The sequence below is a fragment of the Perca fluviatilis genome, chromosome 4 (genome assembly GCF_010015445.1).
Source record: "Perca fluviatilis chromosome 4, GENO_Pfluv_1.0, whole genome shotgun sequence".
Classification (NCBI taxonomy): domain Eukaryota; kingdom Metazoa; phylum Chordata; class Actinopteri; order Perciformes; family Percidae; genus Perca; species Perca fluviatilis.
In genome coordinates, this window is record NC_053115.1 from 13,269,748 (window position 1) to 13,288,419 (window position 18,672).

At 39.6% G+C, this 18,672-nt stretch overlaps 1 protein-coding gene and 1 non-coding gene across 5 annotated transcripts; one reads left to right on the forward strand and one right to left on the reverse strand.

The window, feature by feature from the left end:
- Window positions 1–5,189: 5,189 nt before the first annotated feature.
- ccdc3b (coiled-coil domain containing 3b) lies at window positions 5,190–16,118 on the reverse strand. Of its 4 annotated transcripts, none has more exons than XM_039796300.1 (4): window positions 15,854–16,118; window positions 15,311–15,722; window positions 11,437–11,611; window positions 5,190–6,560 (listed from the first exon to the last, which is right to left on the reverse strand). In XM_039796300.1, exons 2-4 carry the CDS (start codon window positions 15,661–15,663, stop codon window positions 6,267–6,269), a joined length of 822 nt encoding a protein of 273 aa, XP_039652234.1. In that variant the 5' UTR covers window positions 15,664–15,722; window positions 15,854–16,118; the 3' UTR covers window positions 5,190–6,266. The 4 variants fall into 4 exon arrangements, with proteins under 4 accessions (XP_039652234.1, XP_039652233.1, XP_039652232.1 ...); XM_039796299.1 differs by having other exon boundaries at window positions 15,311–15,719; window positions 15,839–16,118; XM_039796298.1 differs by having other exon boundaries at window positions 15,839–16,118.
- A 373-nt stretch (window positions 16,119–16,491) lies between these two features.
- On the forward strand, window positions 16,492–16,564 carry trnar-acg. The gene has a single exon. It is a non-coding gene; the product is annotated as a tRNA-Arg (tRNA).
- The last annotated feature ends 2,108 nt before the right edge of the window (window positions 16,565–18,672 follow it).

Here is an 18,672-nt window from a genome sequence, read left to right on the forward strand (position 1 = left end):
ACGATGCAAAATAGAGTGCTGCTGATTGATCGGCTGCAACATGCCCAGTGACTCGTATCAAAGGGAGTTGATCGATTTCAAAACACTTTTATTTTTTTGAATACCAACAACAATAATGATAATTACACCTTTTTCACAATACAGATTTACATTTGACAGATATTCTGTAACCCTTTACAATGGGTCTATCTCTAATCTCTCTATAATGGCGCTTATACCACTGCTAGTAGCAGCTCGGCTCGGCTCGGCTCGGCTCGGCTCGACTCGGCCACGTTGCCCCGTCCTCCTTTTTCCATTGCATATTTACCCAGGGGGAGAAAAAAAAAAAAAAAAACAACTTTGTTGGGGGGGGGGGGAGGGGGAAAAAAAAAAAAAAAACCAAAAAAAAGAAAAAAACAACCCCCCCACAAACAATTTTTTTTTTTTGTTTTGTTTTTATTTTGTTTGTTTAAGGTTAGGATAGTTTTTTTTTTTTTTTACCGATTGGTCAGGGGATAGGACCTGTACAAATCAGGTTACATTGCCTTGCGTAAGCATGGACGCCTGGCCAATAGTAGCTATTGAAGGGCGGGTCTTGGCATGGCCATAGTGGGGAAAAAAATATCGCGACCAGTGAAGGATATTAGAAGCACTTTTCCGGTGAGCGCTGAGCGTTACTGTGCAGCCTCCAACTGAGAGAAACGACGTAGATGTGACGTGAGCAACGTGTCTGAAAGTTGGAAGTCTTCTGGTAGCTGTGCCAAGAGAAATCTCAATCATTCCCAATCTTGCAGAGACGGAGAGTGTAGGTATATGTAAGGAGATAACATAGGCACAGGCTAATTATTGCTAACTAAAATGCTAGTTAACATTAGTAATTCAACTTAAACAGCTAATTACTATGCGACAGTAAGTCGTGTGGTTATGACACGATCGTTAGCCTATTTTTACAAAAACGTCTACTACGGAGAACATGAGATACAAGGTAATGGAGCCTTTTATACATTGTCGTATTTCTTTAGAAATAAACAATGGACAAATAGAGTCTTTCAACGGGGGTCCATTTCTTTTACTGTCTATGCTTGGAACCTCGACGGAGGTGATACTGAAAAAGTACCTGTTGGCAGGTACCAGGGACTTTTTTTTTATAATGGAAAACCAAAAAAAGGCAAGTACAAAGTGAGTCGAGCAGGTACCATGTAATGGAATAACGCCATAAGTGTACATGCACTGGATACCATGGAGCTCTGAGGGTCATCACTGGTTTTAAAGCCCTTACTCACCATTGTGAACTGTATGAACGTGTTGGATGGCCTTCTCTATAAACAAGGAGACTTCAACACTGGCATATTTTCATATACAAGGCTATTTTAGGTCTACTTCCATCCTACCTTCTGACCTATATCGGTATAAACGGTATATCCTTCTGTCTGTTCCAAAGGTTAGAACTGAAATGGGGAAAAATGCCTTTAAGTTTGCTGTTCCCTCTACATGGAACAAGTTACAGAAATCCATGAAAACTTAATGAGCTGGTCTCATTGGTCGCTTTTAAGAGGATGCTGATTGACTTGGAGGCAGCCACATCTGGCTGCAGATGTTTTGCCTGATGTGTTTAGGATTGTGGTTGACTCTGAGGGATTTGCTGTTTCAGTTGTTTTATGTTTTTAGTGTTTTTGTGTATATTGTGTTTGTGTGTATATGTGGTTATTCTACTGCTTGTCTTGGCCAGGACACTCTTGAAAAAGAGATTTTTTTTTTAATCTCAATGAGTCTCTTCCTGATTAAAAAAAAGGTAAATAAAATAAATAATAAATAAATATAAGCCGTCGAGCTTCATCACCACACTGCACGATCCATCATGCTCCACTTCTGTCACACAGACTTTCTCTCTTTCAATCTGATGCTCAGACTCTTCTGGTCTCCCAATCAGCTCCACCTCTGAACCTCATCACCATCTGCTTTGATTCAGCCTATGATACTAATGATCAGATCTGTAGCACTGACCAACTGACATCTGAGATGCATCCAACACCTCAGTGTTTATCAAACTAGTAACATCAATCACCAACTGGTGGAGTCACAAACAACCCTACTGTATGATACTCTTCTCTGGAAACTATGCAAATACTTCACATGCAGGCTAGAATAAAAAAATAAATTAAAAAAAAGCCTCAAATGTTGAACAATCACTCAGAACCGCTGTAAACATTCAGGTTGGAAAATACAGCAACTATAAACCTAACGTCCCAGAGTCTAACCATCAGATATAAAGAAACCCGCTTGGCAGCGCTAACAACAAACACATGAGGTCAAATTCCTCCTGCTTGTCTTGCGGACTTCGTCAAGTGAAGGATGGAGGATGAAAGAAAGAAAGAAAGAAAGGGGGGAGGGGAAGAGGAAGATGAGGAAGGGGAAGAAGTAGGTTGTTCGTGAAGGTAAAAACAGCATTTACCTTTATGACAGAATAATTTAACTAAATGCATACACACTAAGTACTCCTGAGGTGATTTCCAGCCTGAAATAAAGTTTGTGTCATATTCTTTAGTCAGGAACTGCAGACATGACAAATTGTTGAAAAAAGAGTGAAAAAAAATAATTCAAAGTGTGAGCCATGGTCTTTTTGTCTGCCATTTCTGGGCTGTGGAATTGTATCCGGTGTTACGGTCATTATTGTAGCCTTAAAGCCAATTACTGTGCTCACTCTTTTTGGCTCCACAAAATCCCGCATTTCCCTCTCTGGTGTCTCAAGATTGAGATTACAGTGCTGAGGCTAAAAGCACGATACTGTGAGTTTAGTTTGACTGGAACAGCAGCGGTCTCTGAGGGCAAATACACACACACACACACACACACACAAACACACACACAAACACACACACACACACACATCCGTCATCCTTATTGAAACTGACATGGACAGGCAACAGTGAAAAATGACCTCCTCTTCGCCAGAGTATACGGCTGGTCAAGTGTGAAGAGATGATGGAGGAGCGTTTCCACTCAAATCGAATCCACATTCACAGAGGTGCTGGGTAATGTTCACTCAAAACTGAATGACAGAGTTGTGAGGAAGGCACAAACTGACAGACATTAAAGGTTTCGCTGACTTGCACTTGGGTGCAACATAATATCAAATTCCCTAGAAAGTTTGATATGAATAGCATATTCTGGTGTTGTTAATGTCTCCCTTTTTTATCCATACCTTTGGTCCAGTCTGTGTTAGATAGATTGCCTTAGGATCTGTACAAACATTTATGATTTTGACTAAAAAAAAAACGATTTAACATTGATAATCGGAAAAAAAGAAAGAAGCAGAATCATGAACTCTTCGCTATGTTAGTATTTAGCTCAAAGCACCACTGTGTTGCCTCAGAGAGCCACAGCATGGCTGTAGAGTTTAATGTAACAGGGTTGACTAATTTAAAACACAAAGAGCTGATGTTCTTTTCTTAAAAGGAAACACCGGCTCTCCAAGTGCAGACCCAAGTTATTAGCTCCAGAAATAATGGAGCCAATGGCAGGTCAGAGAGCTCAAAGTTAGAAACCTCTCTGGTGGATTTCTTTATGCGGAGTGATGAATGACAGACAGAGTGAAAGACTTAAGTGTAGCTGCTTGACAAAAATTGAACCAAAAGGGGGGTAAAAAAGAAGAAAAAAAACATATACTGTATTAACCAATCAGATGAGGCTTATCAATACAAAACAAGAAAAATTGAAACCAGAGCAGCCAGAGAAAGTAACAGCATTTGAAAACATATAACCAGGCTAGATAAAATAAACCATATCCACAGATAGCAGGTCCTCTGGAAGGGACCACCACTGTGCCGTCGTATTGCCTGACATCTGTTTTGCAGCTTGGCTGTGCATGGTGGTTTATGTTGAGAAAGCAGTGTGTGTATATCATCTTTGGCCCGGGTCCATGGGATTTTGACAGTTGGCTGCAGGCAAGGTAGTCTGATGCAAAGGTTTCACGGGGAGAACAAAGAGCTAACGAGGAGACAATAAAAGGTGCTGTTCTCTGCAACACTTTCTCTCTTTGGGACTAATCTCAGTTTCACCAATTTATTTTTGTTTGACAAGGCCAGAATAAATTGCTGAATTTAAGATTAGTCAACTTTGTCCTGGAGATCTGTGTGTGTGCTACCTAATCACCTTTGGGTATTCAACGTTGGAACTTGATACACTTTGGTTTAGCACCACAAACAAATACTGGGAAGGTGCATCTTCTCAAGGACCTAAAGTAACTACTTCTTTGCTAAGGAGGTTCAAATAATGCGTAAGAGGGAAAGCTTGTAAATGTCCGCTTCGTGTCCAGCTTTACTGCAGAACGATACTGCGAGAGAGTTCCTGACATACAGTAAAACATATTTGAAATGTGTCCATTTTTGTGTTTCTCCTCTTGCCATGCAAACCCTGCCTCTTGCTCCCTCGGTTCATGCGACGCCACCATATGGAAGAAATTTGGTTCAGCTCTCCTCGAAATTGTGTTGAAAATGTCATCTGCCAAGATGATTTTACGTCTCGAATGGTTCTGTGCTCCCTCTAAAAGTGCACCAGACCAAACACTGGACAACAGCTTGAGAAATTGATGTTGCTTTAAAACTTGCACCAATTCTTTGAAAACCTTTGATTTATTCGCACTAAATCACACCAAACACGTTGTGCATACCGAAAAGCATTTATCATGTCTGACTTGAATATATCGAAAGCAGGAAGCGTTTCAATTGAGGTTAGAAACTTTACTTGAGTTTGTTACTTTGTTCTGGTGTTTGGCTAGACACATTTATTTGAAAGTGTGTTGCGGATGAAAAGAGAGATTTTTTTTTTTACTGTTGTTGTTGCACCAGAAACTGGTTTAAATTGTTGCTTTAGACTGTAGCTGATTGGACAGGTCTTGAAAAGTCAATGAGGCAAATTAAAATACAATCATGAACACCAAGACTACAATCTGCATTTCTAGATTGCAACTACAAAAGAGGGATTGTGGTTAAGCACAGGAAACAAATTTTCACAGTATTGGTTTTTATTGTTTGATTTATATGCTGAATGCTTTGTAGATGTAGTTGTTATGATGACTCAAGGAGGATCTAATCTGTGGATGTATTACTTTCATATTAAAATAGTTCATTTCTATCAAATTCCACCCAATAAAAGTAACATACAGTACAGCATATTATGAGGACTGTGACAACTAAAAAGGACCACATAGGAAGTTTGGTAAAAGTCCATTTATTTATGAAAAGAAGAAAAACTAAAATACATGTGTTACACACATTATGCTATTGGGAAAGCAAACCATATGTTTATAGTTTAGAGGAAGCGAAATCACAATAGAAGCAAATACAGAAATTATAATAAATGCAAAACTTTCATTTCTGACACAGAAAAAGCCAATCCTGTACCACGCCAGGCTCACTGGCTGGATTTAATGAGTGCTCAGCACTCTGTTTTCAAATACCAAAAATACACTTTCATTCAATACAATGTGAATCATACACTTTGGGATAGTTTCTTGGGTATAAATTATGCAAGTAAATGAAATGCAGGCAAAGAAAAGTATGATGTGACATAATGTTAGGTCTTTAAACTTTGACACAGCTGCTTCTCTGTAACTATACGCTCACATACACAGTCAGAGCTTTATGAGAAAGACGAGACGTGTTCATATCACCTTGTCTAAGAGTGGACCGATAAAAGATGGTTGATCTGGAGCATTTTGATGATAGAATTCCTGATGTAAGAAACTAATTCTAATATTTATACAATGCATAATGTGTCCAGCACAGAAAGAAACGACATATTCAATTTTCAATGCTTTAACATTGTCCTCCTATTGTTCAACAGTGCATCCGCCAGCTCAGAGCTCTGTCCGATGATTCGAAAATGTTTGTGCTGCCTCTGAATTAAACTAATAAAAGACAAAGGTAAAAGTTGGGGGGGGGGGGGCAACAGTTATTCAGACAGAAATATCATATTGGACTAATTGGGTGAAATAAGAGGTAAGGAGATTTAGATGAAGAGGTCTTACTCCCGTGAAACTATTTAAATCATTTATCTCAGAGGCAGTTAATCCTTCACTTTTAGTTCATCTGGGGACACAAAATATCTCAAGCCCTGCCCTCCCCCCCCCACACACACACACAAACACACACTCACACACACACACACACATGCACACACGCACACACACACACACACACACGCACACACACAGAGTACTTAGTATATGGATAAGGATGTAAAGACATGGAGAATGTAATGCAATTACAATTGCCACTGTTTGTACTCTAGTTTTTTAGCTTCCTGGAGAGGGCTTTTTTTAGCGGCTGGTTCCTCTGGTCCTGGGTTGTGTCCTGATCGGGGTGAGTTTGGGCCGTCTTTGACTCGTAGAGCTGTTTGAGGCTAAGGATCTGCTGCTCCTTTGTTGTTTCTCGTTGGGCCTGGCGTAGCAGACGTTTCATGGTCTTCACCTTTTCCCTCAGGTGGTCGTTGGCTTTCTCCAGGGAGCGCACCTTCTGGGAGAGAGTCCAGACCCTCTCCTCTTCCTCAAACAGAGCCTTCTGCACCGCAGAGCACAACAACTGTGAAGATCAAATACATTTGAAATATCAGGAAAAGCGTGAGGAGCATGTGATTAAGTGTACTGCAGGCAAACGTGACTAACTGTGACCCATTTAAATACTGAACTGTCACATATTGATTAAATACTTTACATTACTTGCATGATGGAGGCCAGCATCAGCATATATTTTGCAAGATTCCCAACAGATTTTCATCTCCCTCTCCCTTTTGAATGAAATCATATACAGAGTTTCATCCCATAACTGCTCATACAAAATACTATATGTCATATTTAGTATGTTTTTTTTTACATTTATGACGTAGCACGTGTTTTTGATACTGGATTTCCTTTGCACATGAGAGAACACTTCTGGCATGCTCTCTGGGCTGACAACCAGAGCCCACAGCTAGTAAGTCTTTCAGCATATTTCACTGTTTATGTATGAGTGAGACAAAAAAGTGTTTTTTTGGCTGCTTGTAGCCTAAAAGTAAAGAAGGGAAGGCGAAATAAAGTCAAGGAATTACGGTAATTAAGTCTTATTTTAGGTTATACCCGGTTTATTCAATTCACTTTAAGAGTTGCCATGTACTGTATGATCTTCATTTACCAGCCAATTAAAATAAGCCAAAGACAACAAACAGTGTTGCTCTAGGTCTAGGGACCAAGATGTCTCTGAGGGAGGAAAATTGGTTACACAACATGCCCTGCCTGTTTCAGCGAGACACCAACAAGAGATGAAACCCAACATGCCTGTGAACCTGCAACAGACAATCCAAAGGCCCGGACCTTTTCCTAGGTGAAAGAATTAGCTCCAGCTGCCTCTCGCTGCATGCTTGTCTGCCTGAGTGTGGATTTCCTCCATAGATCCTAATGCTTCCACATGGGGCCAGCATGAAACATTGATGTATATTCCCTGCCATCAGATAACAACCGCTGAGGGTTTTGAGGAAATGTTAAAAATGTGCTGCTGGCTGCCGGCCCACATCACTGGTTAGTGCATTACTCTCTGCAATATTATCTGTGGATTTTTTCCATGTGCTCTTACTTATGTCCCATAAGGGATTTGAAAGGGGTATGAAACATTATAATGCAAAAGATGAAGTTCAGGAGCAGAACAATCAAGTTATGTAAAGCATGGGGCAGTGGCGGACTCAGGCTGTCTGAGGGGCAAAAGGGAACAGCTGCATGTAGTGGGCCACCATTGTGCAGAAAGTATTTTTACCATGTAGGACAGCCTATACAACACTGCATCCTGTTTTCTCAATTTTAAGGCCACCCTAGAGGGCTCTTCATCATGTTTTCTCCACTTGAAGGCCACCCTAGAGGGCACTTTATCATGTTTAATCAGCTGTTATCATGTCTACCCGGTCAATGCGATCCAGCTAGAATCACAGGATCACATATCACACGAAAATCCATATTTTCCGGCTTCAAGTAATGTATTTGTATCTGAATTTCCAGCTTACCAACCCAATCAGCATCCGGTGAGGAGCTACTGGCAGCTACGGGCGTGGTTTAGGTGTGTGTGACGGCCGCGACGGTTCGTTCAAAACAACAATGGCCGACGTGATAGACAGAAGGTACATTCAATCACCTGCCAGGTATTTTTTTGAAAGTCCCTGCCTTTTTTCAGTTTCCAATGACGGCTTCTCCGATGGTTCTGTATTAACAAACCATCTGGCTCGTCAGGTTAGCAGTGTGGACAAATACTTAGGCAATTGCATTTGAAAAAGTCTGGAGCTGAGACTTAAACACAGACATACAATAAAAAACCTGGTTGAAGACATATTTTGCTCCTGATAAGCTTTTGTGTTTTATCAATGTGACACTCAAAACAGGAGGTACTGTTGTATTATACCCGTGCAATGTAAGGGTAATAATAAACACTTTCTTATACCACATGTCTGGGATAGAGCTTAATCAAGAAGCTAATTACAACAGACAGAGTCCTTAAAGGGTAACTACTGTTTTTTTCAACCTGGACCCCATTTCCCCATGCATTTGTGTCGAATAGACTGATGTGACCAAGAATCTTTGAAATCTTATGAATAGACACAGTCGCATATCCATGAATCATATCGCCATAATGCTTCCTACAACTCATGGCGAAGCATTGTTTTGTTTTTTTGTACAAAAAAGTAAAGCTTCTGTCACAGTTTAGCAACAAGATCTAATATGCATTCTTTGTAAATTTGCCATCATGTCAGATGCCAAGATAATTGATATGAGTATTAAAGAGTGTGAAAGGAGAAATGCATCTATACCTTTGTATCCAAAAATCAACATACATTTTGTTTAATTTGCACTACTAATCTAATGTCATTAAGAGCCGTGTATAAAAACAGAATTGTTATTTCTTAATGGCTGAATCAGAAATCAGGTATATTGTAAAATCATACCACTGGCATAGAGACAATTTGTCAATCAAACACAGCAAAGTATGGTTCAAGTTCCCAAAACACTGATTCCTACATTTCCCACAATGCAACTTTGTTACATAGCGCTTTCGTTAGAGCCTCCCGGCGCCTCTCAAACTCAAGATCCCCAGTCTTTGACAGCTCCAAAATGGATCCATGGGGCACACCCTCGGTACCCAGCAGGATTGTATCCACTCTGATGTCATCCAAACCTAACTGTAACATGGACAAAACAAAAGGGTTTATATTCTAAGCAAGACCGAAGCCTTCTCTATGTGTTATTTTCCATCTCAGAGGAGGCATGCTTGACATCTGAGAAAAAACAGACAAATTTTAGTTGGACCACGTTAACTGAAGCTGAAATCTTCCTTTGTATCCAGCCATCAAGTCAGGGCAGTGTTTGCAGCCGTTCAAAGCTAATATTTCTGCATTAGTGTTGGGACCACAAAACTGTGGGAAACTGCTTAAAATAATGTTTTTATTGCTGATACTGTTTGGTGTTACTGTAAATCTGAAAATGACATCATGCCATCTGATTAACTTTGACATTGGATTATGTGATATCATGATCTGTTCTGATGTGATTTTAGTTAGTTGTCCAAACAATAGTTGCGCAGTACCAGTAAAAACAAAGTCTGTTTTTATTTTGCTAGGAGGAAATCTAATCATGAGAATGATGTAAGCAAGCAGCATTTATATCTAAATGTTGCTCTATAATTACAGTCACGGCTTGACCCAAAAGTTTGCTGTTAATGGAAATACAAACCACGTTTTCATTCTCTTTTATCCATGGTGGATTTGTGCTTTTATGAGTAGTCAGCAAATGATTGGAAACAGAAGAAGACTGACCTAAATCAGGTAGATTAGGCCAAATGTTTAGAATCATTAAAGGGGATAAAGCAGTGGTGATTGACTGTAAACCATTTATATACTGACACATGGGTTCTGGGACAAGATTCAGGAAACCTACAGTGTCAGGGAGCACCAGGTGTTAGCGTTTGCCAAATGTGTTTAGGTTAATGAGCTTTCATCAATTAAATACTGAAGCTGAAGCATATTGATTTAAGTCATTTTGTCATAAGCATTAGAAAGAGTAGTGACCTTTAGATACTCTCACACACTCATCAATCTGCATTGTCCTGTGTAATCCAGGAGCTATTTTCTGACTCATTAAAGCGTAACTCTCGCCAAAATGCAACCTAGTATCACCAGGGGCTCTACAAATGAACTTGAGCATTGAGAACATTGTTTGTGTACACAGAGTTTACTAAAAAGAAAGGTTTTGAATGACTTCTCGCCCGTCAAAAAGTGTTGAGGATGGACATGACATTGTTGCATGCAACATACAAAGGCAGTTGGTTTTTCAAAAACAAAAGTGGTCTGTTTTTACTCAATACTCATCATAACTTGTGGCCAGTGTTGTATTCCTAAACCGAGACCAGGTCTTCAGATTTCTGAAGAGTTTTGGTACAGAGGCCGATTGAAAACATTAGCTAGCTAGCTTTGCTAGCATCACTTACACTTAGCTTACCTTTCTTTATGCTTCCTTACTAAGTGCAGATAAAAAATATAGATGGTCCCAATGGTGTCGGTTAGCGTTACATTGCACAACTAGAAATGAGTCAAGTTATTGGTTTCATTTGAAGCAGGACGTTTTACATCCAAGCACAATAATGATGTTAGATCATACATAAATCAGACGATACACAGGCAATTTAACCGGTCTTGAAGTAAAATCCTGAGTCCTCTTTATCCGAGACCGAGACAAGACCGAGTAAAAATGTGGTCGATTCAGAGATGCAACCGAGACCTTCAAGAAGTGGTCTTGAGACCTAGACCGGTCTCGAGTACTACAACACTGCTTGTGGCTACACTTGTGTGCTAGTCTACAAATGTAGACAAGTACAAATTGTGCATATCTGCATAAAATAGCACTTGGTACTTCATTCTGAGGGACTGACACACAAACCTGACTTTTGTGTTTTTTGAGCCATCAAAGACCATTGCAGTTGCACTGGACATGTCTCCACATGATGTCACTTCTACATTAGAGCTGTTGTCTTTGGGCATAAGAAAATACTCAATTAAACAACAAAATGGTTTGCCAAAAAGCTGGCAAAAACAATATTTCTTAAAGAAGATTTTTCCTTTAAACATAGTGAGTTCTTTGTGTAGCCCAAACCTCAGGAAATGTGTGTTTGGTTTCCCATGCATTAAGAACATATCTCACTTGCCAGTTTCTTCGTTTTATTCCTTTGAAAACAACAGGATGTAATATTGAATCATTTTATGTGTGCAACACAGTACTTTGGGCTATTGTGGCTCACTCCAGTCTTTTTCCCAAACCATTTGTGTAGCCATTATAAATACATAACAACATAATCAACTTATCATTAACTGAGTGTGAGAAAGGCACTTCAAAAGAGGCAAACAACGCTAGGAACCATGGAATGGTGGTGGTTCTGATTGACTACGTACCCGGCTATCTTCCTGAGCCTCCCACTCCGGGGCGTAACTGTGAACATGGGTACCAGACGTGCAGTTGGCAAATTGGAAAAGACTGGCAAACATGCGGTGGTTATCTGCAGTGTCGGGGAAGATGGGGTCCTGGAAGTTCACTCCATGAGGCATAATGTTGTAGTTCTCATCCATCCTGCATGGCAGAAAAGGAAACGATTGTATTGATACGCCAAAAAATTAACGTTTAATTGTGCATGTGTAAAAACAGAACTAGATGCACATGCACACAACCGGAAGTCATAAACAACAAGAATATGCAATACTTATTCTTCATGTCATCAGGATTTTAAATTAAAGCAAACAGACAGGGTTTTTCCTATTCATCCTATAAATAGTAACAAAAATCAACTCTGCATAGTTGTTTGCTGAGCTTTGTCTTATGCAAATTCAAGCACTATGTGGATGAGTCAAGCCAGCAAACTACAAGCCAAATGGATTTACTGTGCATGTTTCATATCTTCTCCTACGATGTGAAGTGTGTGAGGGAAGGAAGTCTTGAAGCAGCGTGTTCCCATACATCTGGATTCCATCTCGTATCCCTCGAGGGACAACAAAAGTTTGGTTGTCCCGATCAGAGACTGTGTGTGTGTTTGTGTGTGTTTGTGTGTGTGTGTGTGTGTGTGTGTGTGTGTGTGTGTGTGTGTGTGTGTGTGTGTGTGTGTGTGTGTGTGTGTGTGTGTGTGTGTGTGTGTGTGTGTGTGTGTGTGTGTGTGTGGAGGAGGGTTGGGGGTATTGAAAGAGCACAAAGAAAGCTGATGTTTTGCTTTCAACAGAAGAGGTCAAATGTAAGGTGTAAGCACAGTGACCAGGGGGTCAGAAGGAATTGTGGATCCAAAGAACTTGTCTTGAATGATGGAAACATAACCAAACATAACACAAAAAATAAACTGAGCACAACAATAGTGACATAAAGTCCCTTTGTATAATGTATTATATATGTTACACTGCAGCACCAATGCACTAACATATTAAAAACCTTGTAGTAGAAGTAGTAGACATCATTTCTTTACAGAGAACTAATGGCTCAAGCAGAACAGCCAATCTGTTTTATTTAAAGGTCCTGAGGGACATCCTTGGTTCTCCATGCTAGGCTCTGATTTGTCCTGTCCTGGGAGATTATACTCATGATGGATTGGAAAGACTATTTTGGTCTGAGATAACTGTTGTTCTTCTATAACAGGAAATAGACATCTACTGGAGACTGCGATGAGAACTTTGTAGTTTTGGCTTGCTCATACACGTGTCAGGGACTCAGTGTTGCAGAGCTGCCACAACAACACTCCTTTGAAACTCTATACAGGTCTGTTTTAGGTTTATGACGGGGAGTCTAATGTTTGCGAGAATGCCATGGAGCTCATTATTTTTCAATTTTCATGAAAGTTGACATTTACTCTGAATAGTGATACAGCTATACAAGGTTTAATACCAGGAGCTTAATAAAAAAATTGAAGGAAAAGTTCCGACAGTTTTGGGAAATCTTATTTGATTTTCTGAATATGAAGCAAAAACCAGCAGACCGTTAGTTTATCATAAAGACTGGAAACAGGGTCTAGCTAGCCAAAGCATCCCAAAGGTAACAAAAAACACCCAGCAGCACCTATAAAGCTCACTAATTAGCATATTGTATCATGTTTTCTTAATCCGTTCAAAACTTTAGGTGCAAAAACGGCAAGTTGGACATTATTTATTACCCATCTGAACTATGTTTTGTTTCCTATAGATCGACATAATAATAATAATAATAATAATAATAATAATAATAATAATAATAATAATAATAATAATAATAATCATTTATAATTTATTAATCCCGCAAGGGAAATTACAATGTTTTGACTCTGTTGTTAGAACACATTACACACAGGCCTGAAACACACACACATGCTCAGTACCTATACATGCACCCATGGAGAGATGTCAGAGTGATGGGGCTGCAGCTGTCGATGGGTAGGTGCCTCGTTGGGGGTTCAGTGCTTTGCTCAAGAGCACCTTGGCAGTGCCCAGGAGGTGAACTGGCACCTCTCCAGCTACCAGTCCACCACCGTACTTTGGTCCATATGGTGGACTGGTAGCTGGAAAGTGGGCTAAAGTATGCTGCAAAGGAAAATGTGCATGAGCATTCTTGGGGAGTTGATCCCTCCATTATATCCCTGGGAAACACTGGCAACAAAAATCACTGCTTTGGTTTACTGGAGCAATCATTGCTTCCTAATTATCATCAGGTCTGCACTTAAACGCAACTCTGTTGTGACTTTAGCTTCAGGGAGTTTCCGATGGTGGTCGCCAGGCTTATTATGGGTATAAGGTCCGGATGTTTTCGCCATCACAACACATGCGGCAGCAATGTCATCCCTGGAGGTGTAATGAACTAAAACCAGTGAAATCATCTTAAAAGGCTTTTAGCCGTCATCAGACATACACAATCACACAATGTGAGAGTGATTATGTGCATATGATGTGTAACATATGCTATAAAGAATACTATAGTAGTTGGCTCTGCTGCAGACCCTCATGTGGGACAGCCAAACTTTAAACTTCAGGAATGGTTTTCAGTGCCCCCTCTGAATATCTAACTCTTCATCTGTATGAGACAAAATATATCCGTAAGGCCTGTCAGCACACGTTCCCTTGATCGAGCAGCAAACTTGTGTGTTTCAGCAAGACAAAAGGTGGTCCTATACCGACTGGGTTTACCTTCAAGCTGTTGGGAAATGTCTGGCTCTGTAATTACACTGGCTGGAATGCAATAGACGTTTCCTGAGTAACAGTGTTGTTTCTGTCCAACACAGACATTTAAGAATGAACCTGCCTCATACTTTTTTGAAATCTGAGTGGAACGTTTGGCAGGTTATTAAATATATTATTAGCCTGAAATCAATATGGTACCACATGGACAGATGCTGATTAAAAGAATATGTGTGGATAGTGCCAATCCTCTGCTTTTGACTGCTGAATGTTTCCTTATTGGCCAACGATTGATTGAATCCTCCGAGAGTCCTTACTTCTTTTTGTAAGAGCTCTGTGCACAGGTCTGAAGACTTTCTGGTCTTCATTGGAGAGACAGGCCATGAGGAGGTGAGGTTAAATCCATGGATGTTATACTTTTTCATACTTAGAAAATATATTACTGAGAGATGTACTGGAGGACTAGCGTTCAATTCAGTATCATTCCCCCTCTGGCTCCTCCTATTTTATGCATCCTTTCAACTGTTACTGTCACTATTGAATAATGGCAACAAAGCCCCAACATTTTTTGCAATATAATTTCTTAAAAGAACCAGTTTTCCGGATAGACTTTACATCACATGCATAGGATTACTTACCCCACTGTTTCACACGTTTATAGAAATTGAAATATAGAATAGCTATGCAGTTTTCTTTCACAATCGGTTATTATCAGATCATTAACGTTTTGCCATGCTTTTTAAGCATCCAAAGACATTTATGCAACATTTTTCAAGCTTTATCTTTTAGCTCAAACAGAAAAATCTGGAAAAGTGGGTAATGCATGTCCTCTCTGAGCAACAGTCACTTTGACAATCTTTTAATATTTCCAGCCCATAACAAATATAAATTTTCAGAAACATTACCTTGATAGGGTGCTAGTATTTATATGAGGGCATACATATATGAGATAAAGTGTATACCCTAACTAAACAGGTTTATTTGTTTGGAAATGAGTCATAAAAAAAGTTTATTTTATGTAGACCTAACTCTATTGATTCATAAAGTCTCTCTAATCATTATACAATAAAAATAAATGCATCTGTGACAATAAATATTTTTCATGACTGATTCGAACAATACACTATGGGATATCCTGTCTTCTCACCTTAGAAAGAAGTAGTAGTTGTTGTTTTTGGTGACACTGTAGGAGAAGCAGGTGAAGTAGCCCATGCCGGTGACATTGAACCTGGAGCCGGCGGGGACCTCCAGCATGCTGCCCCACGCCTGGTCGCACAGCAGCTCAATCTCGGCAGAGAAAAGCAGCTCAGTGTCGGACGGCAGGTCGTTATACACATTATAAGACTCCTTGTGCAGTGCCAACACCTTGGCAAAGACTATGATCTCCGCTAGCTCGGCACGGCACGCTTCTGTCTGCGGTCTCCAGTCGCGGGGCAGCTGACATCCCCAGCACCTATCAGGACACGCCGCTGCCAGAATAAACGCCCAAATAATCCACATGATCCGACAGAGATGAGACGACTGTGGGTCAGTGAGGCGCACCGACGCGCACGATGCTGCTGATGGATGAAATCACGAGAAAAAAAAACTTTCACTCCATGCACATACTTCAAAAAAAAAAAAAAAAAATGCTGCCTCAACAGATATTTACAGTGAATAAATAATGTTTTAGTACCGGACCGATGATTACTTCTCTGCGGCCCTTGCTTCCTCCTCCAGCCACAATACCTGCGATCAGTGGATCAACCCGTCCACACCAGCATCCCCTGCAAAAAATGTGCCTCTGACCTTTGAAATGAGACCAGGAGGTGTGCAAGTGTGTGCATTCAGGCCTGTGTGTGAAATTTTCAAGCGTAAAAACTAATAATTTTATATAAAATAGGCTAATACATACAATTAATAATAGATTAATAAAATCGTCCAGCTCCAATGTTGTGAGATTAGGTGGCATTTAATGCAACAAAGAACCGTCGTAAAAGTCTCTACAGCCAATAACGAAAGACTAAGTTTAGAATAAATCAGTGACGCCCTCTAGTGACAACATGGACACATGCTCAGTGGAGTTGACTTTAGAGATCTTTTCCACACTTAGGCACACTCCAGGCTCTATAATGAAAATGTAAATTATCAGCTGACTCCGATAAAAACCAGCTCTGATCAACGCTGTTCAGAGCGCGTGGCGCACCTTATTCGTCCACTTTCTCATGTTAATTTATTACCAATCAAACCCAAAGCTTCCTTCCATTATTTGCCAATCAAAAGAATTCTCATAACCATTTCTCACCAGTCACAAAACCGATTCCTCCCGGTACCTTAGATCAATCCGTAGGGCCAGTGGCGCAATGGATAACGCGTCTGACTACGGATCAGAAGATTCTAGGTTCGACTCCTGGCTGGCTCGACTTTTCAACGTTTAACTTATTATACCTATTCCTACTTATACCTACCTAGATTACATTATTTAACGTAAAACATAATCAACCGTCATCATACCACCTAATTATTGTAACACAATAATACAGTAGGCCGGATCATATAGGGCCTATTTCCTATTAATAGGCCTATTGGGAGGGACAGATCATGATGTCATTCTAGTTCTTCGTTGACTCAGAGACAAGAAATCGGTCTAACTGCGGCTTCTGTCTGGAATCTGTAGAAAGTGTCCTGCTAGGTCAAGACTGAGGGAATAATATACATTAGTTCTTTGCAGGGCCACGGCCGGTCGGCTGTGTTTCGAGCAACGGCCAGCGAATGACAGCTCGAATAACTTCCTAGAAATGGCCAATGAGGGCGCTCATTACCACCAGAAAACAGCCACGAGCAGCCAATGACAGCTCGAATGTCTCCCTAGAAAAGGAGCCAATGAGGAGGCGCGTTTGCCCCTGGAAAGTTTTAGGCAAGTTTCGTTTCTGCGGAGGAAGATAGGAAGATTTCGACTTTGTTTTTTTTTTTGTTTTTTTTTACTGTGGGCCTATTGTAAGTGTCATGTTAGCTTAGTGCATAAACAAGACATAGACTAAATAGACACAGTTTATAACCTGCAGGTTAAGTTCAACTACGGATCAGAAGTTTCTAGGTTCGACTCCTGGCTGGGTCGACTTTAACATGTTAACAATTAGGCTACATAACATCATTCTGGCCTGGGAGCCAGACGAAGAGGAAAAAGAGAAAACTGAAAAAACTAAATTCTGTGGCACCTCTGTTTCAGTCTTCTGGCATTTTAACTTCTTTATAATATATATATATTCTTTAAATTAAAAAAAGTTATTTTTGTGTATTTTTAGAGCAGGAAGACATGTCCACAGGATCACCGGTTCGAATCTCAACACCGGCAAGGTTGAGTTTTAGAAAATGCAGAATAAAAGTGTTTGTGTTGCTCATTTAAACTTAAACTTAAAAAAGCTGTTGACTTATAACTAATGCACATAGTCTAGATTACATATTTAGACTATCTATACATTCTTTGTATCTCCAATATGTATTTATGTATTATATTTAAAAATATTGTAACGTTTTTGTTCCTTAAGTGTTCCTTAAAAAAATAAATGTTTTTGCTGTCAGGGTGGTGTCTAAGCCTGTTTCAGGTTTTCAAAAAAAAAAAAAACATTATAATAATCCTTTTAATTTGAAAATAATGATAATAAAGGATCACAGTGTTAATGTGCATACATCATATATATATATATATATATATATATATATTATAACATAAGTATGATGTATGCACATCATGTGATTTCACATCATGTGATTTCACATCATGTGATTTCATTATATACGGACTGTATACAGGGTTCAAAATTAGCACCATCTACCATCCGAATGCTGGTAAAATACACAGGTGGCTGGTAGATTTGCTTCACTCACCAAAAAAACAATGGCAATCTATTGCGTCGCTGGTAAAATTTGAAACATTCACACAAGGTTGATTTTTAACCCTGACATGGTATATAATGAAATCACATGGTGCCTCAGACACCAACCTGATGAAGGCAAGTCCAAAATGTGTTCTGAATAAAGCAGACCTTACTTGAGAAGACCTGTGCAATGTGTTTCAGTTGCAATGGACTTACATTGATATTAGCTATAACATCATGGAATCTACTCTAATTAAAATAAAAAGTGACATGGCACAGTTAAAAATCAGTCAAAAAAGGAAAGTTTGGCTGTGTAGGGTTAGGAACCAGTGGTGTACACTGACATCTAACCACATTTTGCATTTATTGTGTTTCTATATTTGTTTATTAGGAAAACATTCTCATATTAAGATGATATACTAAAAAATACTCAAATAACTTGACTCTCTATGCTGAACAGGAATTAGACATTATTCATGAAGGTTTGAATATTTTAGTAAAAGTCGTGTGTGTACAAAAATGGCTCCCATACGGTCATAGTAAAAGAAGCAAAACATGTATGCTTGATGTTGCTGCCACCTAGAGGTGCATTTATATAAAATATAAAAAAATCATAGATAATTTGTATATATATATATATATATATATATAT

Coding starts and splice junctions, on each gene's coding strand:
- ccdc3b (XM_039796300.1), bottom strand. CDS start 15,663: ATGTGGATTATTTGGGCGTTTATTCTGGCAGCGGCGTGTCCTGATAGG. Junction 11,612..15,310: donor AACTACTACTTCTTTCTAAG/GTGAGAAGACAG, acceptor TCTGCCATGCAG/GATGGATGAGAACTACAACA. Junction 6,561..11,436: donor AGGCTCAGGAAGATAGCCGG/GTACGTAGTCAA, acceptor TGATCTTCACAG/TTGTTGTGCTCTGCGGTGCA.